The 19,153-nt window shown below is 49.9% G+C and overlaps 1 protein-coding gene across 23 annotated transcripts in view; it reads left to right on the forward strand.

The window, feature by feature from the left end:
- RIMBP2 (RIMS binding protein 2) overlaps positions 1 to 19,153 on the forward strand; it is a 2,252,680-nt gene that overhangs the window by 1,465,962 nt on the left and 767,565 nt on the right. For all 23 annotated transcript variants that reach the window (XM_069620091.1, XM_069620095.1, XM_069620096.1 and 20 more), the window contains one exon: positions 3,420 to 3,470. In XM_069620091.1, the coding sequence (XP_069476192.1) occupies positions 3,420 to 3,470 (51 nt within the window). The remainder of the gene's footprint in view (positions 1 to 3,419; positions 3,471 to 19,153) is intronic.

Below are 19,153 nucleotides of genomic sequence, written 5' to 3' on the forward strand. Positions count from 1 at the left end.
TTTCACCAGCCATGGGCAGCCTAATTTAAATATCAAAGGCTCCATGGATCTGCTTTCCCTTTATCTTATCCGGCTGGTGCCAGTGCATACTGATGAGAGATAATTGAGGCAAGCCTGCTGAGGAGAGGCTTGGTTGCAGGACAGAGAACAGGAAAGCGGGGCTAACACCCGTTTGGTATGCAATGTGTCAACTTGAAGCTAGTTCCTACCCCTCTGTATGAAAGGCAGTGAATGGCCTCTCTGAGTCCATCAGTTACTACAGTTGTCCCTGCAGAGCGGACTCCTTTCAGAGGGATGAAGGATGGGATTTTGGGGGAGAAAAGAAGTCTGCTCCCAGCACAAACTTCAAGGTAGACCTGCGCTTTAATCAAGAGTCACAGAGGGCACAGATAACCAGAGAGACACTTTGATCTACAACAAACAGGAAGATGGGTGGGACTTAAGTATATATTCTCACCCCTCACCTTTTCCTGTTGCAAAGCACTCTAGTCCTGACCTCATGCATAACAGAAGATTGTTGGTGGGGACCCAGGATTGGCTCATTAAGGTACACTTAGCCTGCACCAATCAATGGTGCCTATTTGACTTTAAAAGTGGACTGAACCCTCACTTAGCAGATCATCTGAAGACTTCGAAAGGAGTAAGAAGGATTCATTTGGACCTGGGTTGAAGGTACAGTTTACCTTAAATCTGCCACCAGTGAAGGAAGGCCAGGAGTTCTAAGAGGGATGCCAGATCCCTAAACATCTCCCAGGGAACAGAGGAAGGTACCAGACTCAGCGGACCGGTCCAGCAGCTCCAGAACCGGTACCCAGCCAGCACACAGCATGCCCTGCTAGGTTCTGCCAGCTAGCTTCCTTGGTGGGAAGTGCCAAAGAGAATCTGGACAAAGGACAAGACTGTTGCCTGCAAACACTCCCCTGAGCTTTGGCCCGTCTGCCTTGAAAGGATGATACGAGTCCTGCGAAGAAGCTAGGAGGAGTGCCACACAAGCATCATCCATCTTTTAAGGATATTTTCGAGACAGTCAAGCCCATCGAACTGCACCCGTCTGCACCACTTACTTTTGTCATGCCACAGTCACCAGAGCCATCTGAGACTCCTCGACCAGCATTCCACATCCACCAATCAGCACAGAGACAACAATTCTTGGCCCTGAGCTGCCACGCGGACAGCCGGCAGATGTCAGTCCAGCCTCGCTTGCAGAACTGCATGCCATCTGGTGCCCGCCGCTGTCTCCCACCACTGATTCTGTCTCAAAGGCTGCGAAGCGCCCTGGAATCACAACAACGCGGCCAAGCACCAAGAACTTCTTGAGCACGAGGTACATTGAGGTGTGGAGCTGATTGATGGTTTAGAAACCGATATACATCCCTGGGCCAGTGGTGCCCCAGAAGGTGATTCGTCACAGAGGTGGAGGAGTGCAGGAAAACAAACATCCCCCTTCCAAGCACAAGAATTGTATCATCCAGAATAGAAATGGTAGAATCTCACACATATTCTGGGATTAAGGTGAAACCTTTGTACATAGACTTTTCTCAAAATTCTGTTGCTAATAACTTTTAACTCCCAGGATGGATTTGGATGACACTTTCCAAAATCAAAGTTTGGCATGGCCCCCCAAACTGGACATTTTAGGGAATAGGTGTTAAAAAATGAAAAAGTTATTAAAAAAAAGAAAATGCTTTTTTCGGCCTACTCCCATTCATTTTCCCATAGATAAAAGGTGCATATTTTGAGCAGCCGTAACACCAAAAAACGCTGGCTGGATTTGGACTATGTGAGAAACAACTTGGGCACAAAGCATTGGCTTAATTTCCTTCACTGGTTTGGGGTAAATCGATCGAATACTTTTAAAAATATTTGACAGAGAAGAGGGCCTCAAACACTTTTAATGATCTCCCATGGTGCTTTGCAGTAGAGGTTTTCAGAAATTAAATCTGCAATTTTGTTTTGTGTGTTGCAAGCAATTCCTGGGATAATATTGGTGGCAGCCGAAAACAAAGTGCTCAAAAATCCTATTTGGGGGAGGATAAAGGATGCAATTGCATCATGCGAGAGGTAACGAGGGGGAAAGAGGACATCATATGAAATTGGGGAGTTGAAGGTGGTCTGGGGGAGCCAGTTACAGTCTTCTGATATTACTGTGGTAATGTCACAAGACGTGCTCAGGAACGATACTGCTTCGCGTGAACCAATGAGTGATATGAGTAATGGGAGAGGGTTAGGGAGGGAAAAGTCAATTCAAGGGAGTGACGGCCAAGGAACGAGCAGGGGGGCGCATGGCGAGTGCCTGTGAGGACGGTAACGCAATTTTTTGCGTTATTCTGGGAATAAATAGAGAATCAGAAGACCATCACGTTTCCGCAGGAATTGACATAATCGGAATTTATTTCCGGAACATTATTGCAGGATTACATAGGGGGAAAAATGTCCCCCTGCAGTGGCCACATCTACTAGTCAGGGGGCAATGAGTCTCTGTGTCGCAAAGAGCGTATCGGTGCCGCGGCAACGACCAAAGAAACCTATTGGTGCAACATGTACTGGTGGACCCTCAAAAAACTACAGTATAACAAAACCTTTGAAATTCACTGAAAAACCTTTAGTTGAGAGAGAGTTACGATGATCATATTTAATACAAGAAACCCCTAGAAATTCAGGGGATGTGGGAAGTGATGAGCGCCCCCAGTGGCAAAGCCCATGAGCACGTACCTCTTGGAACAGGAGGCAGGCACAATGACATTGAAAATTACATCGTGGGGACATCTAGGGGGGTGCGAATTTGAGTTGGTTATCACTTCCCACATCCGCTGAATTTCAAGGTTTTTTTTGCATTATATCTGATCGCCTAAACACTCTCTTAACTACAGTTTTTTACTGGACATATAATAGTGGATATCAAATGACACTCTCTGGTTTATGAGAAAAGTTACTCTGTCATAACTTTATAACTGACGTGGACACCTGGAGTCACCCTCAAAAGCAAAGTCTTGTCCTGATTCCAGAGGTAAGTGGGTCCCGGGATTATATGACAGGTGACCTAAAATGCTATATGTAACTCAGACAGATGAAAGCGACTTAAGGACAGAGCTTCTCTTGTTTCAAAGTCTAACAAAACCTGCTTCGTTGTTGCAAAGAATTGTGGAATAATTCGCCTTGGACGTCTTCATTTTAAATGCTAGTTCTTAACTTCACATGTTTCAATTTGCCTTCAGAGATCTCTTTAACGTTTCTGCTCTGTTTCTGTGTAGTTGATTGAATACACAAACTCTTTTTTCCAGGGATAATTGGCAATGCTGCTGAACCATTGTGTTTTTCATTCATAGTGCTTGTATAACCATTGACTGCTTGGATAAAAGACGGTGGATATTAGTTTTGCAGGATTTTCTCAATAACCCACATTCTTTTCTTTCTTTAAGGCTCAGGTCGAAGCCAAGAAGGAGCATGAGGGAGCGGTGCAGCTACTAGAGGTAGGTCGGCCATCTTGGGAGGGGTGGGGTGCTTGTGTGAAGAGATCGCTGGAAGGGTGGGTGATCATGGTTAGATGCCCTAGGAGGAGCGGGGTGCTTGTGTGCGGACGCCATCTTCAGAGGGGTAGGGTGCTTGTGGTAAGCGACCCCTGGAGTGGTGGATGAGCACAGTAAGATGCCCAAGGAGGGGCAGGGTGCTTGTCTGAAGAGACCTCTGGACAGGTGGGTGATCACAGTAAGGTGCCCTGGGAGGGGTAGGGTGCTTGTGTAAAGACGCTGTCTTGGGAGGGGCGGGTGCTTGTGGCAAGAGACCTCTAGAGGAGTGGGTGATGACAGTAAGATGCCCTTGGAGGGGTGGAGTGCTTATGTGAAGTTGCCATCTTGGGAATGGAGTGCCTGTGGTGAGAGGCCTCTGGAAAGGTGGGTGATAACAGTAAAATGCCCTGGGGATTGGGGGAACTTGTGGGAAGAGGCCAAAGGAGGGCGAGGTGATCACACTAAGATACCTAGGTGGGGAGCCTATGTATGGAGGTCACGAAGGAGTGGCAGTGCTTCTGTTAAAGAACCCCAGGAGGGGAGGGTTCGCACAGTAAGCACTGCAGCCTCTGGAGGGAGTGGGGTCTTCATAGTCCTCAGGAGAGCATGAGTGCTCTTGGCATGAGTCCATGGGTGTTCACAATAAGATGCCCTAGGTAGGTAGGGTACTTATATAAAGAGGCCAATGAGGAGTGGGGTACCTGCAGTAAGGTGCCCTATGAGGGGTGAGGTGAAGAGGCCATATGAGGAGTAGGGTGCTTCGGGTAAGAGACCTCAGGAGGAGCCCCTAGATGGGGCAGGTGTTTGTTTAAAGAAGTCATAGGAGGGGTGGGTGCTCACAGTAAGAGACCACTGGAGCCTCTTGAGGTGAGTGGTGTTTTCTCAAGAGGCCTCAGGAGGGCTGTGGTACTTTTTGTAAGAAGCATGGGGTGGAGTTCTCACACTAAGTAACCTCAGGAAGGTCTGAGGCTTTGTAATTTTAAGAAGAGACTTCAGGTGGGGACGGGTGCTTATTTATTTATTTATTTATTTATTTATTTATGTATGTATTTATATGCTGGGAGGAACAAAATAATGTACTATAAATAAGAAATCAGATGTGATGATGGGAAGCGGTGGGCTTCTTACAATGGGGTGAATTTGATGGACATTCTGATCAGGTTGTGGAGGTGAGTAAATGGACCAGTCACTGGGGACAATACATAAGTGGACATACCTAGATTAAGGACACCCACATTGGACATTTAAAAGTGCAGGTAAGGAGTACGGCCAGCGGTGCTGGGGGTGTGACCATGATGGGTGAAGCAGAGAAGGTGAGGGACAGAGGCAGTTTTCAGGCGAGGGATAAATGTTATCTAGCAGGCAGGTGAGAGGTAGGTTAAGAGGGTAACTCGGAGGTGATGAGGTAGACTTTTAGTTTGGTTTTAACAAACCTGTGTGAACTGTTTCTCTGATGTCCGGGGGAAAGAGTATTCCATGCTAGTGGATCAAGAAGAGAGAAAGAGCAGAAGCGAGAGGAAGCACAGGGAGGGCGAGGAGCCTCAAGGGTAGATCGAGGCAGAGCAGAGATTACGAGAAGGCTTGTAGAGTTAGATAGAGGAGGATAGATACAGTGGTGCCTTACCGTGGATAGATTTGTCAACCAGGAGAATACATTTTAGAGAAGACGAGAGTGGTTAAGAGATGCTTGGCAGTGTCGAAAGCAAGGAGGTGCCTGACTTTCCTAACATTAAGGGGGATGAAGCGAGCTGCTGTTCCAGGTTTGGAGAGGAAAGTAGCGAACGTGGGATAAAGGTCCTAGATGACTCTGAAGGTTTTTCTAGCTGAAGAACAGGCAGGGAGAGGGTCAGGTGGGAAGTGGACAGGTAGAGGAAGAAAGAGAGAGAGAGAGAAAGAGAGCACATTTTGGCAGGGAAGAAGAGCACCTCTGTTTTGGTAGAGTTTAACACCAGAGAGTGCAAAGCCAGCCAATATTCAATGGCAGAGAGACTGTTTGAAATGTTTATAGGTCAGAGGAAAGTTCAGGAAAAGAGAAGACGATTTGGCTGTCATCCACAAAGAAACCAAAGGAAGAGATGTGTGCCCCAAGAGCAGAGGTGAGAGTGTAAAGATGAGTGAACCCAAGAGAGAGCCTTGTGGAACACCAACAGTTAGAGGAGTGAGTGCCGGGTCAGAGTCCATCCAGGCAAGGGCTTGATCACGAACGCCAAGAAAATAAAGAGTATTAAGGAGATCAGAGTGATCAACAGTGTCAAAGGCAGCAGACAGGTCAAGGAGAATTAGGACAGACCATAGGTTTGAGTGCTTGGCAGAGGCAATGAAGTTGGACACATTCATGAGAGCAGTTTCCGTGGAATGATAGGAGGGGAAACCTGCTTGTAGCAGGTCTTGAAGGTTGTGGATGTCTAAACAATTGGCAAGACAGTTGAACACAACCCTTTCAAGCACTTTAGAGTAGTTCGGTAGGAGAGACACAGGGCAAAAGTTAGCTGATAGGTTTGGATTAGACCATTTCTTTTTTAGGCGAGGGATGACTGGGGCTGTTTTGAAAATAGAGCGAAAGCATGCAGAGTCAAAGGACAGGTTGAAGAGTTCAGCTAGGTGAGAGTCTGCTCAAGGGGCAATAGGCTTGACTACCTGAGGATCTGAAGGTTCTGATGGGGCACAAGAAGGGTTAGCCTTCACCAGTACAGACAGCACTTTGTCAGCATTAGTGTAACTAAAGTGGGATATAGAAGCAGAGGGTGATGGTAGAGTAGGCAGAGTGTAAAAAGTAGGAGGGAATGTGAGGATGGTCAGGATAGAGTCTCTAATTTTGGACATTTGTCCAGTGAAGTATTCACGTAGGTCTTCAGCTGTGAGAGTGGGGTTGATAGTCATAGGTCTAGAAGTAGCGGGGAGTGAGTTTAGGGTACCATGTAACCAGCGAGGATGGTTGGAGTGAGTCAATGAGGGCGAGGTAGAATTCCCTTTTTGCTTCATCAAGAGTGAACTTGAGAGAGTTCAGGGCAGAGTGGTGGAGTTGCAGGTCCTCATGCAAGTGGGTGCGCCTCCATTACAGCAGCAGCCAACGCATGCCTGTGCAAAGAGTGCCTCATTATTTGGGTGGCCCATGGCTGAGGAGGCTGAGACTTAGGGGTGAAAGTAATCAGTGGGAAGTGAAAGGACAAGGAGTCGTATAGTAGGGATTGGAAGATGGAGAAGGCAGTGTTGGTGGACGAGGCGTCAGGTCTGAAGGAGGAGAGTGAGAACTTAATGTCAGAGAGAACGGGAGGAATGGCAGAAGGTTTTCATTTCCTTTTAGTGATAGGTGGTGCAAGTGGTCAGGAGAGGTCAAAGGGTGGCAAGGAGAGGGTGGTGGAAACAATGGCGGGATTAGACATGGATGGTGTGACAGTAGTATTAGTGGTTCAGAGAGAGGTGCAGATGAATAGGAGATCCAAAGAGCTACCCCCAGGGTGGGTAGGTATGTTATGGATAGAGTGGAGAGTGTGGTCACTGAGAAGAGACTGAAGTTCAGATTTCTGAGAAGTGATTTAAGAGGGAAGGTTAAAGTCACCTAAGAGAATGAGATGATTCAGTGGGAAGAGTATCAAGTGGTTGCCCAGGATCATCAAAGAATGGCCCAGTGGGACCAGGTGGCCGATAGATTCAGATGATGTGAAAGGGAGTGAGGAGTTGCAATAGCGGAGATGGTGAATTCAAAAGAGTTATGAGAGGACGTGTCATAAGAGATTTGTGAGGCATTGAGGCAGGAAGAGAGTAGGCACCCGACGCCTCCAACTCTGCCAGGCAATCATGGAGAGTGAATCTTGGGTAGTTTGGAGATGTCTATGGGTGCCAGAGTGTCAGTGTCAGATGGAGAAATCCAGCTTTCACTGATGACAAGGTCGTCTGGGGGGAGAGCTGGAGTGATCAGTGATATAGGAGGTTTTGTTGCACACAGACTGGGCATTCCAGAGTGCAATGTTCAGTTGATGAGGGAAGGAAGAGTAGGGAAGTTGAGTCTCAAAGGAAGAGATGCGAGGTGGATAGGTGTTGGAGGAGGTATGGTCAGCTTGTGGTGCAAGAGAGATGGCGAAGGGGGAGTTTTCAGTTGTGAGTTTTATAATAGGGACAAGAAAGGAGGAATTTGTAGCGTGATTGGAGAAAGCGTAGCGAGGGGTGAGTAGGAGGAGTAGCAAGAGTGAATGCATTATAGGTGAGTAGCGCATTGTCGAGAGACAACACAGTAATTAGGGAGCTTGGGGTACTCACAGGTGCAACAGTGAGGAAGGCAAAAGAAAAGGCTCATAGGCTAAGAGTTAAAGAGGCTGGTCAATGGCTGGTCTTCAACCTTCACAGTTCCAGCGTTCACTGGGATGCCCCTGGCTGGATGCCCCTGGGGGGTTCTGAAGGGATGACACACTCTCTCGTCACCTGATCAACTAATCCATCAGTGGTTGGTCTTTCTGCTATTGTCCCTGTTGTTGCTGAGATGGAGCAATTTCTTCCTGATTGATGTTCCCAGAGGAGCCTCTGTGGTCTTCAGCAGGTGAGGGCTGATCCAAGATGGCTGCAGGAAGTGATGTCACTGATCCAAGATGGCCACAGGAAGTGATGTCACCAATACAAGATGGCCACTGGAAGTGAATTCCAGACAGAAAGTGAAGCAAAAAAACAGAAGGGATGGCACACACTCTTGTCACCTAATTGCCTTGCCCATCATTTGTGTGTTGTGTGTTATAGCCATTGTTCATTGTAGTGGTGTTTAAATAGGATGGTTTTCAGTGCTTTTCTGAAGGCCATGAGGGATGGTCCAGCTCTCAGTTTGGGGGGTAGAGAGTTCCAGTATTTTGGAGCTAGAACTTCAAAGCTTGAGCCGCCTGCTTTAGCTGTGTTGAATTTGGGGACTGAGAGTTGGTTTGCGTACAGGTCCCTTTTGGGTCTAAGTGTCTGGACTGGTTGTATACGTTCGGTGACGTAGCTAGAGGCAGATTGGGATATGCATCTGTGGGTGATGGTAAGAGTCTTGAATTGGATGCGCTCTTTGACTGGGAGCCAGTGGGCATTTTGTCTTGCTAAGGAGATGTGTTCCCTCCTAGGAATATTGCGGGCTGCTCTCAGGGCGTTGTTCTGAGTGATTTGAAGTTTATTAATGTTTTTGGCCGAGGTGCCTAGTAGGAGGACGTTGCAGTAATCCACTTTGGCACCTATGGTGGTCCTGGCGATGTTGAGGCCGTTCGCAGTGGATAGGTGAGGCTTTACTGCATTGATTATCTTAGTTGTTAGTGCTGCTGAGGAGGAGATGTGACTAACAAGTCTGTCCATGGACAGGGTTGAATCTAGGTATACTCCCAAAGTTTTTACAGCAGATGGTTGGCCTCTCTGCTATTGTCCCTGGTATTGCTGGGATGCAGCGATTTCTTCCTGATTGTGTTCCCAGAGGAGGCTCTTGTGGCCTTCGGCTGATGGTGTGAGGCCTCAGGAGTAGGGTTTGGGGGGTTCTGCGGTAAGAGATCTCAAGAGGAGTGACTTACTTGCAGAAAGATGCCGCACGTGGGGTAGGGTCTTGTCTAAGAGGCATTTGTGTAAGATGCAATAAAAGCAGTTTCAGAATTTAGTCAAAGGGCCCTGAAGACTAGAATGAGAAAAATGACCCTTGGGGATGGCAGGGGAGGTAGTGGAGCAGGTTGCGGGTGTTACGCTGGATGTATTTTTGCAGTTTGGATAGATTGAAAAGTTCCTGTTTTAATCTGTGTTCACTATGGTACCCAGATTGGTGCATGTCCAAATCAATGCCAACGTTATGTTATGTACAGAGTGCTGCCTGAGGTTGTGAGTGCAGAATAGAGGTTGTGCTGTTAGGCCCAGCCTTGCTTCCTTGACCCTCTCTGCATCTCGTGGTGACCCCATGGGTCACGCTAGTTACGGTTACAGTCTACCACTTTACATATTGCTGCCACGTTGCACGTAGAGAACGTGTTTGGTATGTCATTGCTGTACTAAGGCCCAGAGACAATCATTGCACCTCTGCAATATAAACACCTGCCTGTAACTTTTATACTGCGACCCACCACTGGCTGGGAGCAGCCAAGGTTCTACAGGTCCTCAGCAGGTCCATGTCATGTTTATGAAACCAGGAGCGTCTTGGCACACAATCACGGTGCAGCCAGTCAATGTCAAAATGGGGGTATTCTGAGGGTTAGTAGGGTCAGATGCCCTCCCTACTACAAAGCAATGCAAAGAATCATCCCATTTGACCTAGACTAGAAATATGGCAGGTGAAGCGCTCATGAGATAAAAGGCCAAATGGCTCAGAAGGTTGGTAAAGAAAATCGATTAGTACCCGGCGAGGGTCAATTAGATTGTTACAAACAATCTGATTGGCTCTCTCCGGGTCCTTACATGGGTGACAAAGACTTACCTGACGATGGACGCACGCCGAATCCCTCACAGTTCCTTTTCTTTCACCCGTCAGGCCGCCATGGAAAGGGAGAAGGGGCTATGTGTATTCCCTTCTCCGTGTTCCATGGCAGCCATTTTGTTTGTTTGCACTGCTGTTTCTCGACTCAAGAAACATTTGTATTAGTACCCCTGTACGACGTGCTGGGGGTACTAATAGCAATAGAACACTTGGAGGAGGGGCACCACCGGTAGGGTAATGGCCCAGAGACTACGTTAAAGCCCGAGCAAATAATGCCCCCCTCCGCAGGCTCTATTGCTTAATTACATGATGCAAAATATTAGTAAAATGTTGAAGACCAGGGACCCAGTGAAACTATCGAAAATGTTCTCAGGAGTGTCCCCGAGATGCCCGAGGTGATGTGGCCAGGTGGGGTCAAGGAAACACATGTGGTGGCTTTGCCCGAAGGTTCAGGATTTCTGGGGGATGGTTCGGTCCTGGATTGCAGAAGTGTCAGATGAGCCTCTCCCTATGAACCCGCTGTCGATGCTGCTGGGCCTCCCCCCCCCCCGGAGGATATGGAAATATATAGATACCCAAGGATGACAGAAACAATGTTGCGGGCGGGAAGGGTTGCCCTGGCACAGAAATGGAAAAGCCCGGAAACCCCCTCCAAGGTGGGATGGTTGAAAAGGGTAAAGAACATGTTCTTGATGGACAAACTTACTGCAATGGTGAACAATGACTCTGGTACTTCCCTGGCAAACTGGTATGGAGTGCAGCAGTCCTGGGGATGGGACGTCCACTGATACCAAGCATGTGACCATGTCCGGTGGGAGAGGAGGTGGGGATCAGGGAGGGACTGTAGACAGACTGAGTGTTCACGTCCCCGAGGAACGGCAACAGTAATTCAGCCAGTAAAAATGGCCACCAACCACATCATCTCCAAAGTATAGGAATCGAAGAGAACATTCAACGTCTCCTGAGTTTGAGGTTTTAGTATGATTAAGGGGGAGTGGGGGAGGGCAAGAGTTGGGGAAGGGGGTGGGGGGGGAGAGGGTCAAGGGTATGGAACGGATCGATTGATTGTTTTTTATGTACCTGGGCTCTGCCCAGTTTGTAACAATAAGAAAATGCTAATAAAACCAAAGTTAAAAAAAAAAAATGTTGAAGACAGCTGGCTTGTCTTGCATCACCTCGGCTTTCCCTGATAGACATGCGCCATTTTCAGTGGGGCCTAGCGGCACAGCTGAGTATGGGCTTGGGGTTGGCATAAGAGGCAGAGAGAGGGTATATGCATGGAATCAAGTGGCCTTCAAGTGGGCCTCAGCCTTCCCTTCCGGGTGGTGCAGTGTGATCCATGCTCCCTGTTCTCAAGCTGCCCATAACTTGAGTAGCTGTCGATGGCCCCTCCATAGCGCTCCGAAGTGGTTCCCTGCTGCACGAGACATTGCATTAAACACTAAAAAGAAACTCTCGAACTTTCTATACTTTGTTGCCCATGGTGTGTTACTTTGGCCCGTTCACGGTTCAAAGTGACTTTGCACTGCCAACATAAACCCTGATTCATGGAACTGTGCAAAGGGTTTTTCTGCTGGGCAAAGTTCGGGAAAAGTCATTTTGTACTGCAAAAATTACTATGCACTGACTTTGCACAGACTTTGCACTGCAAAAATACACTTTGCACAGGTCCATGATTCAGGGTTTGTGTTTGCCGTGCAAAGTCACTTTGAACCGTGCAAATAATTCCACGAATCGGACCCATAGTCGTCTGACCTTTATTTCAGTGTGTTTATTGCGTAATCTGTTGTGTGCCTGCTGCTGACATTACATATTTGAGTGTGAGGAAGTAGAGGTTAGTTTTTTTTTTTTGCTCTTCATCATAACCTTAAAGGGGACACTACAGGCCCTAGGAAAGGCAAGTGCAGAAAAGTTAGGATTTAGAAAATGAGAGCAGCCAGGCATAGCTTTACATTTGGGGAGGAACTGAGCCGGAACAAGTCAGAACTGCGCTCCAGCATAAATCGACTTGTCTGAGCGCAGTGTCGTGTAGAGACCATACCCCAAACTCCCCCTCCCCCGCCCCCACCAAGTTGAGGAAGCTGTAGGCACCGAGTTGCGCAATTCTCCTTAAGACCGTGCGTTTGAAATCTGCCCCCGTTTTGAGACGCTGAATGCCAGCGTGATATGCAACATTCACAAACTTCAGAAACGGCCCTAAACTGTGCGCATGTCTCCTAGTGTGCACACATGTTACTCTCATGGTTACTATTCTGACAGCTGCACTGAGCACCACAGCAAGTGTGCATTGCATGCTCTGGAGGGACGCATGCTGGATTGCTGGTCATTCTTAGGTTCCCCGAGTTCACCTTGTTTTTATACAAAGCAGCCAGCATCCTATATCCTGGGCACCCACATTATTCATCACCTAGCTGCGCCCCCCAGCCCTGCCCCCACTCCCACCTATTACAGTCGTGGGTTCTCGGGCCTGCGTGCTGAAAAGGGGTTGTTTGGGGTCTAGTAGAACGCAAAGTCGAAAGGTGTCAATGAAGTCTTTCTGTGTAAAGATGTCGGGCAACTTTTGGGCAGTTAGTACTCTATGCTCTGGTGGGGCTGGGGGGGCACTGGGAGATCAATTTGGGCGTTTACCGTTCTTTGCATTATGCATTTATAGGCACCAGAGTGCAAGGTGTTAAAGGAGGAGGTGATAAGGGTGCAGGTGTGCAATGGAATGAGAAGGGGAACAGAGCAAAGGAGGACGCCATTGATAGAAGGTGCCACCGATGATAGAAGATGCCGTTGATGAAAGAAGGTGCCAACGATGATAGAGGGTGCCACCGATGATAGAAGGTGCCATCGATGATAGAAGGTGCAGTCAATTAAAGAAGGTGCCATCGATGATAGAGGGTGCCACCGATGATAGAAGGTGCCACCGATGATAGAAGGTGCCACCGATGATAGAAGGTGCCACCAATGATAGAGGGTACCACCGATGATAGAAGATGCCACTGATGATATAAGGTGCCACTGATGATAGAAGGTGCCACCGATGATAGAAGGTGCCACTGATGAAAGAAGGTGCCACTGATGATAGAGGGTGCCACCGATGATAGAAGATGCCACCGATGATAGAGGGTGCACCGATGATAGAAGATGCCACCGATGATGATAGAAGATGCCACCGATGATAGAGGGTGCCACAAATGATAGAAGATGCCACCGATGATAGAAGGTGCCACCGATGATAGAAGATGCCACCGATGATAGAGGGTGCCACCGATGATATAATGTGCCACCGATGACAGAGGGTGCCACAGATGATAGAAGATGCCACCGGTGATAGAGGGTGCCACCGATGATAGAAGATGCCACTGATGATAGAGGGTGCCACCGATGATGGAAGATGCCACTGATGATAGAGGGTGCCACCGATGATGATAGAAGATGCCACCGATGATAGAATGTGCAATCGATGATAGAGGGTGCTACAGATGATAGAAGATGCCACCGATGATAGAATGTGCAATCGATGATAGAGGGTGCCACAGATGATAGAAGATGCCCCCGATGATAGAGGGTGCCACTGATGATAAAGGTGCCATTGATGATAGAAGATGCCACCGATGATAGAGGGTGCCACTGATGATAGAGGGTGCCACCGATGATAGAGGGTGCCACCGATGTTAGAAGATGCCACTGATGATAAAGGTGCCATCGATGATAGAAGATGCCACCGATGAAAGAAGGTGCCAACCATGATAGAGGGTGCCACCGATGATAGATCGATGATAGAATGTGACACCGACGACAGAGGGTGCCACAGATGATAGAAGATGCCACCGGTGATAGAGGGTGCCACCGGTGATAGAAGATGCCACCGATGATAGAAGATGCCACCGATGATAAAAGGTGCCACCGATGATAGAAGATGTCACTGATGATAGAGGGTGCCACTGATGATAGAGGGTGCCACCGATGAAAGAGTGTGCCACCGATTATAGAGGGTGCCACCGATGATAGAAGATGCCACTGATGATAGAGGGTGCCACCGATGAAAGAGTGTGCCCCCGATGATAGAGGGTGCCACTGATGATAGAAGATGGCATCGATGATAGAACAAAGGTGGTGAGTGATGTAGGACAAGGAACAAAGGCAGTGAGTGATGTAGCACAGCGAACAAAGGCAGTGAGTGATGTAGCACAGGGAACAAAGGAGGTGAGTGATGTAGCACAGCGAACAAAGGCAGTGAGTGATGTAGCACAGGGAACAAAAGAAGTGAGTGATGTAGCACAAGGAACAAAGGCAGTGAGTGATGTAGCACAGGGAGCAAAGGCAGTGAGTGATGTAGCACAAGGAACAAAGGCAGTGAGTGATGTAGCACAGGGAACAAAGGAGGTGAGTGATGTAGCACAGGGAGCAAAGGCAGTGAGTGATGTAGCACAAGGAACAAAGGCGATGAGTGATGTAACACAGGGAACAAAGGCAGTGAGTGATGTAGCACAAAGAACAAAGGCAGTGAGTGATGTAACACAAGGAACAAAGGCAGTGAGTGATGTAGCACAGGGAGCAAAGGCAGTGAGTGATGTAGCACAAGGAACAAAGGAGGTGAGTGATGTAGCACAGGGAGCAAAGGCAGTGAGTGATGTAGCACAAGGAACAAAGGAGGTGAGTGATGTAGCACAGGGAGCAAAGGCAGTGAGTGATGTAGCACAAGGAACAAAGGCAGTGAGTGATGTAACACAAGGAACAAAGGCAGTGAGTGATGTAGCACAAGGAACAAAGCCAGTGAGTGATGTAGCACAAGGAACAAAGGCAGTGAGTGATGTAGCACAAGGAACAAAGGAGGTGAGTGATGTAGCATAGGGAGCAAAGGCAGTGAGTGATGTAGCACAGGGAACAAAGGAGGTGAGTGATGTAGCACAGGGAGCAAAGGCAGTGAGTGATGTAGCACAAGGAACAAAGGCGATGAGTGATGTAACACAAGGAACAAATGCAGTGAGTGATGTAGCACAAGGAACAAATGCAGTGAGTGATGTAGCACAAGGAACAAAGGAGGTGAGTGATGTAGCATAGGGAGCAAAGGCAGTGAGTGATGTAGCACAGGGAACAAAGGAGGTGAGTGATGTAGCACAGGGAGCAAAGGCAGTGAGTGATGTAGCACAAGGAACAAAGGCGATGAGTGATGTAACACAGGGAACAAATGCAGTGAGTGATGTAGCACAAGGAACAAATGCAGTGAGTGATGTAGCACAAGGAACAAAGGAGGTGAGTGATGTAGCATAGGGAGCAAAGGCAGTGAGTGATGTAGCACAGGGAACAAAGGAGGTGAGTGATGTAGCACAGGGAGCAAATGCAGTGAGTGATGTAGCACAAGGAACAAAGGAGGTGAGTGATGTAGCATAGGGAGCAAAGGCAGTGAGTGATGTAGCACAGGGAACAAAGGAGGTGAGTGATGTAGCACAGGGAGCAAAGGCAGTGAGTGATGTAGCACAAGGAACAAAGGCGATGAGTGATGTAACACAAGGAACAAATGCAGTGAGTGATGTAGCACAAGGAACAAAGGAAGTGAGTGATGTGCCGCAAAGAAAAGGTGCAACAGAAAAACTAAAACAGGGGACAATGAACAGGGACATGGACACATTCACAATCGAAGATTCAAAGATAAATGGATGAGAAAGCAACCAACTAGATTCCGATGGGGGTCCAAGCTCGTGATTGGTCCAGTGCGAGTACAGCTGCAGTTGTGGATTCCCTGCTGTTTGCGGCCCATGGGGGACCTCTACCAGACCTGGGTCTGTCACTGGCGACCTCCTCCCCCGCTGGGAGCCGCTGTTCCATGCCTTTGTCCACTCCCAATACCGCTAACAACTCGCCCCCCCCCCCACTCTCCCCCGCCTCCCCCCACTCCCCCTTGCACTTCCAGATCCACGCGAGCATCTGGAGATCATGAAAATGACATTGGTTGTGGGTCAAATCCCAATAACACACCACAACACAACACAATATAACATAACAGAGCCAAAGAGCCCTGAGCACAGCCGGAGAATTCCAGTGAATCCGAAACCTTGGAAGGCGCTCTTCCTCAGCTCCAGACTTTCCCCGATTCTTTCCACATCTTCTGGGAAACACGCCCAACACGCCACGTTCATTGAGACAGTTGGGTTCAGAAGTATGCTCGCCTCCTGTGAGATGCTTCAAATACAGTGGCATGTCCCCAACACTCCTCTGGCCAGTGTACAAGGGGCGCAAGGGGCGCGCCTTCAAGGTCTTAGGACCAGTGCTGGCTGCTAGTGTACAAGGGCGCGTCTTCAAGGTCTTAGGACCAGTGCTGGCTGCTGGTGTACAAGGGGCGCGCCTTCAAGGTCTTAGGACCAGTGCTGGCTGCTGGTGTACAAGGGGCGCGTCTTCAAGGTCTTAGGACCAGTGCTGGCTGCTGGTGTACAAGGGGCGCGCCTTCAAGGTCTTAGGACCAGTGCTGGCTGCTAGTGTACAAGGGGCGCGTCTTCAAGGTCTTAGGACCAGTGCTGGCTGCTGGTGTACAAGGGGCGCGTCTTCAAGGTCTTAGGACCAGTGCTGGCTGCTGGTGTACAAGGGGCGCGCCTTCAAGGTCTTAGGACCAGTGCTGGCTGCTGGTGTACAAGGGGCGCGTCTTCAAGGTCTTAGGACCAGTGCTGGCTGCTGGTGTTCAAGGGGCGCGCCTTCAAGTTCTTAGGACCAGTGCTGGCTGCTAGTGTACAAGGGGCGCGCCTTCAAGGTCTTAGGACCAGTGCTGGCTGCTAGTGTACAAGGGGCGCGTCTTCAAGATCTTAGGACCAGTGCTGGCTGCTAGTGTACAAGGGGCGCGCCTTCAAGGTCTTAGGACCAGTGCTGGCTGCTAGTGTACAAGGGGCGCGCCTTCAAGGTCTTAGGACCAGTGCTGGCTGCTAGTGTACAAGGGGCGCGCCTTCAAGGTCTTAGGACCAGTGCTGGCTGCTAGTGTTCAAGGGGCGCGCCTTCAAGGTCTTAGGACCAGTGCTGGCTGCTAGTGTACAAGGGGCGCGCCTTCAAGGTCTTAGGACCAGTGCTGGCTGCTGGTGTTCAAGGGGCGCGCCTTCAAGTTCTTAGGACCAGTGCTGGCTGCTAGTGTTCAAGGGGCGCGCCTTCAGGGTGTTAGGATCAGTGCTAGTGTACAAGGGGCGCGCCTTCAAGGTCTTAGGACCAGTGCTGGCTGCTAGTGTTCAAGGGGCGCGCCTTCAAGGTCTTAGGACCAGTGCTGGCTGCTAGTGTACAAGGGGCGCGTCTTCAAGGTCTTAGGACCAGTGCTGGCTGCTAGTGTACAAGGGGAGCGCCTTCAAGGTCTTAGGACCAGTGCTGGCTGCTAGTGTTCAAGGGGCGCGCCTTCAAGGTTTTAGGACCAGTGCTGGCTGCTAGTGTTCTAGGGGCGCGTCTTCAAGGTCTTAGGACCAGTGCTGGCTGCTAGTGTTCAAGGGGCGCGCCTTCAAGGTCTTAGGACCAGTGCTGGCTGCTAGTGTTCAAGGGGTGCGCCTTCAGGGTGTTAGGATCAGTGCTAGTGTTCAAGGGGTGCGCCTTCAGGGTGTTAGGATCAGTGCTAGTGTTCAAGGGGTGCGCCTTCAGGGTGTTAGGATCAGTGCTAGTGTACAAGAGGCGCGCCCTTCAAGGTCTTAGTGCCAGTGCACCAGAGACCCACCTTCCAGGTTTTAGGACCAGTGTTGCCTGCCAGTGTGCCAGAGGCGCGCCTTTAGTGCCAGTGCTGGCTGCCAGTCAGTGCACGATGCAGCACCAGTACACGTGTGACAGTTGACTGTACCGTGCTCTGCTTTGCCACCTGCACACAAGCGCTTGTTGCCCATCGGTCACCCTTCAGTAGGAGGCGCTCACTGGGCTCCTGGCACCCTGGATTTTTGGGCAGGTCCACCATGCGCCCTGGGACGTGCACCGGCGGCGGGACGCCCTCCAGATGAGCTTTGTACAAAGGCGCCATACAGATGGCCCGGGCCCGAATTCTTAGAAAATGCTTCCTCGTGGCCATGGAGGGGGCACCACTTGTGACAGACACATCCCCTCGCCCGTCACATTCACATTAATAATAGATTTGCAGTAATTGGGATCATAATATGTCTGACTGCCAGCGACAAATGCCACAGAAGCGCCCGCCAATTAATGCTAATTGAATGATAAATGATGGCGGCGCAGTTCCGAGGGATGGGTGAAGAGGCAGGCGGTGCAGGTCTCTGGGGGTCTTGGTGATGGGGGGCCATGACCCTTTGCTCGGGTTCTCTCCGTGGGGCTGCGGCCCTCCTGCAAGGCCGCTGCTCACACGCTGCCCCACTGCAGTACACATATGTGTGCTGTGCATGAGTGGAAGGGATTCTGAGGCCATCGCGCCCATTGCCGCAGCATATCGAACACCAATGCACCCGCCCAATGCACCTATTCCATTCGACACTGTCCATGAAGACCACTAGCCACTTTACACCCCGATAACAAATACTCCCCACCACACACACCCACCCCTGGTGTATCTAGCCCCCCCACCCCGGGTGTATCTATCCCCAGCAGATCCTCCCCGGTGTATCTGTCCCCCAGCACATCTATCCCCAGCACATCCCCCACAGTGTATATGTCCCCTAGCACATCCTCCCCGGTGTATCTATCCCCAGCACATCCCCCACAGTGCATCTGTCCCCCATCACATCGTCCCAGGTGTATCTATCCCCAGCAGATCCTCCCCGGTGTATCTGTCCCCCAGCACATCCTCCCCGGTGTATCTATCCCCAGCACATCCCCCACAGTGTATCTGTCCCCCAGCACATCCTCCCCGGTGTATCTATCCCCAGCACATCCTCCCCGGTGTATCTATCCCCAGCACATCCCCCACAGTGTATCTATCCCCAGCACATCCCCCACAGTGTATCTGTCCCCCAGCACATCCTCCCCGGTGTATCTATCCCCAGCACATCTCCCACAGTGTATCTGTCCCCCAGCACATCCTCCCCGGTGTATCTATCTCCAGCAGAACCTCCCCGGTGTAGCTATCCTCAGCAGATCCTCCCTGGTGTACCTGTCCCCAGCACATCCTCCCCGGTGTATCTATCCCCAGCACATCCCCCGCAGTGTATCTGTCCCCCAGCACATCCTCCCCGGTGTAACTCTCCCCAGCACATCCTCCCCGGTGTATCTATCTCCAGCAGAACCTCCCCGGTGTAGCTATCCTCAGCAGATCCTCCCCAGTGTATCTATCCCCAGCACATCCTCCCCGGTG

This window comes from Ambystoma mexicanum, chromosome 10, assembly GCF_040938575.1.
Source record: "Ambystoma mexicanum isolate Mex_15411 chromosome 10, UKY_AmexF1_1, whole genome shotgun sequence".
Classification (NCBI taxonomy): Eukaryota; Metazoa; Chordata; class Amphibia; order Caudata; family Ambystomatidae; genus Ambystoma; species Ambystoma mexicanum.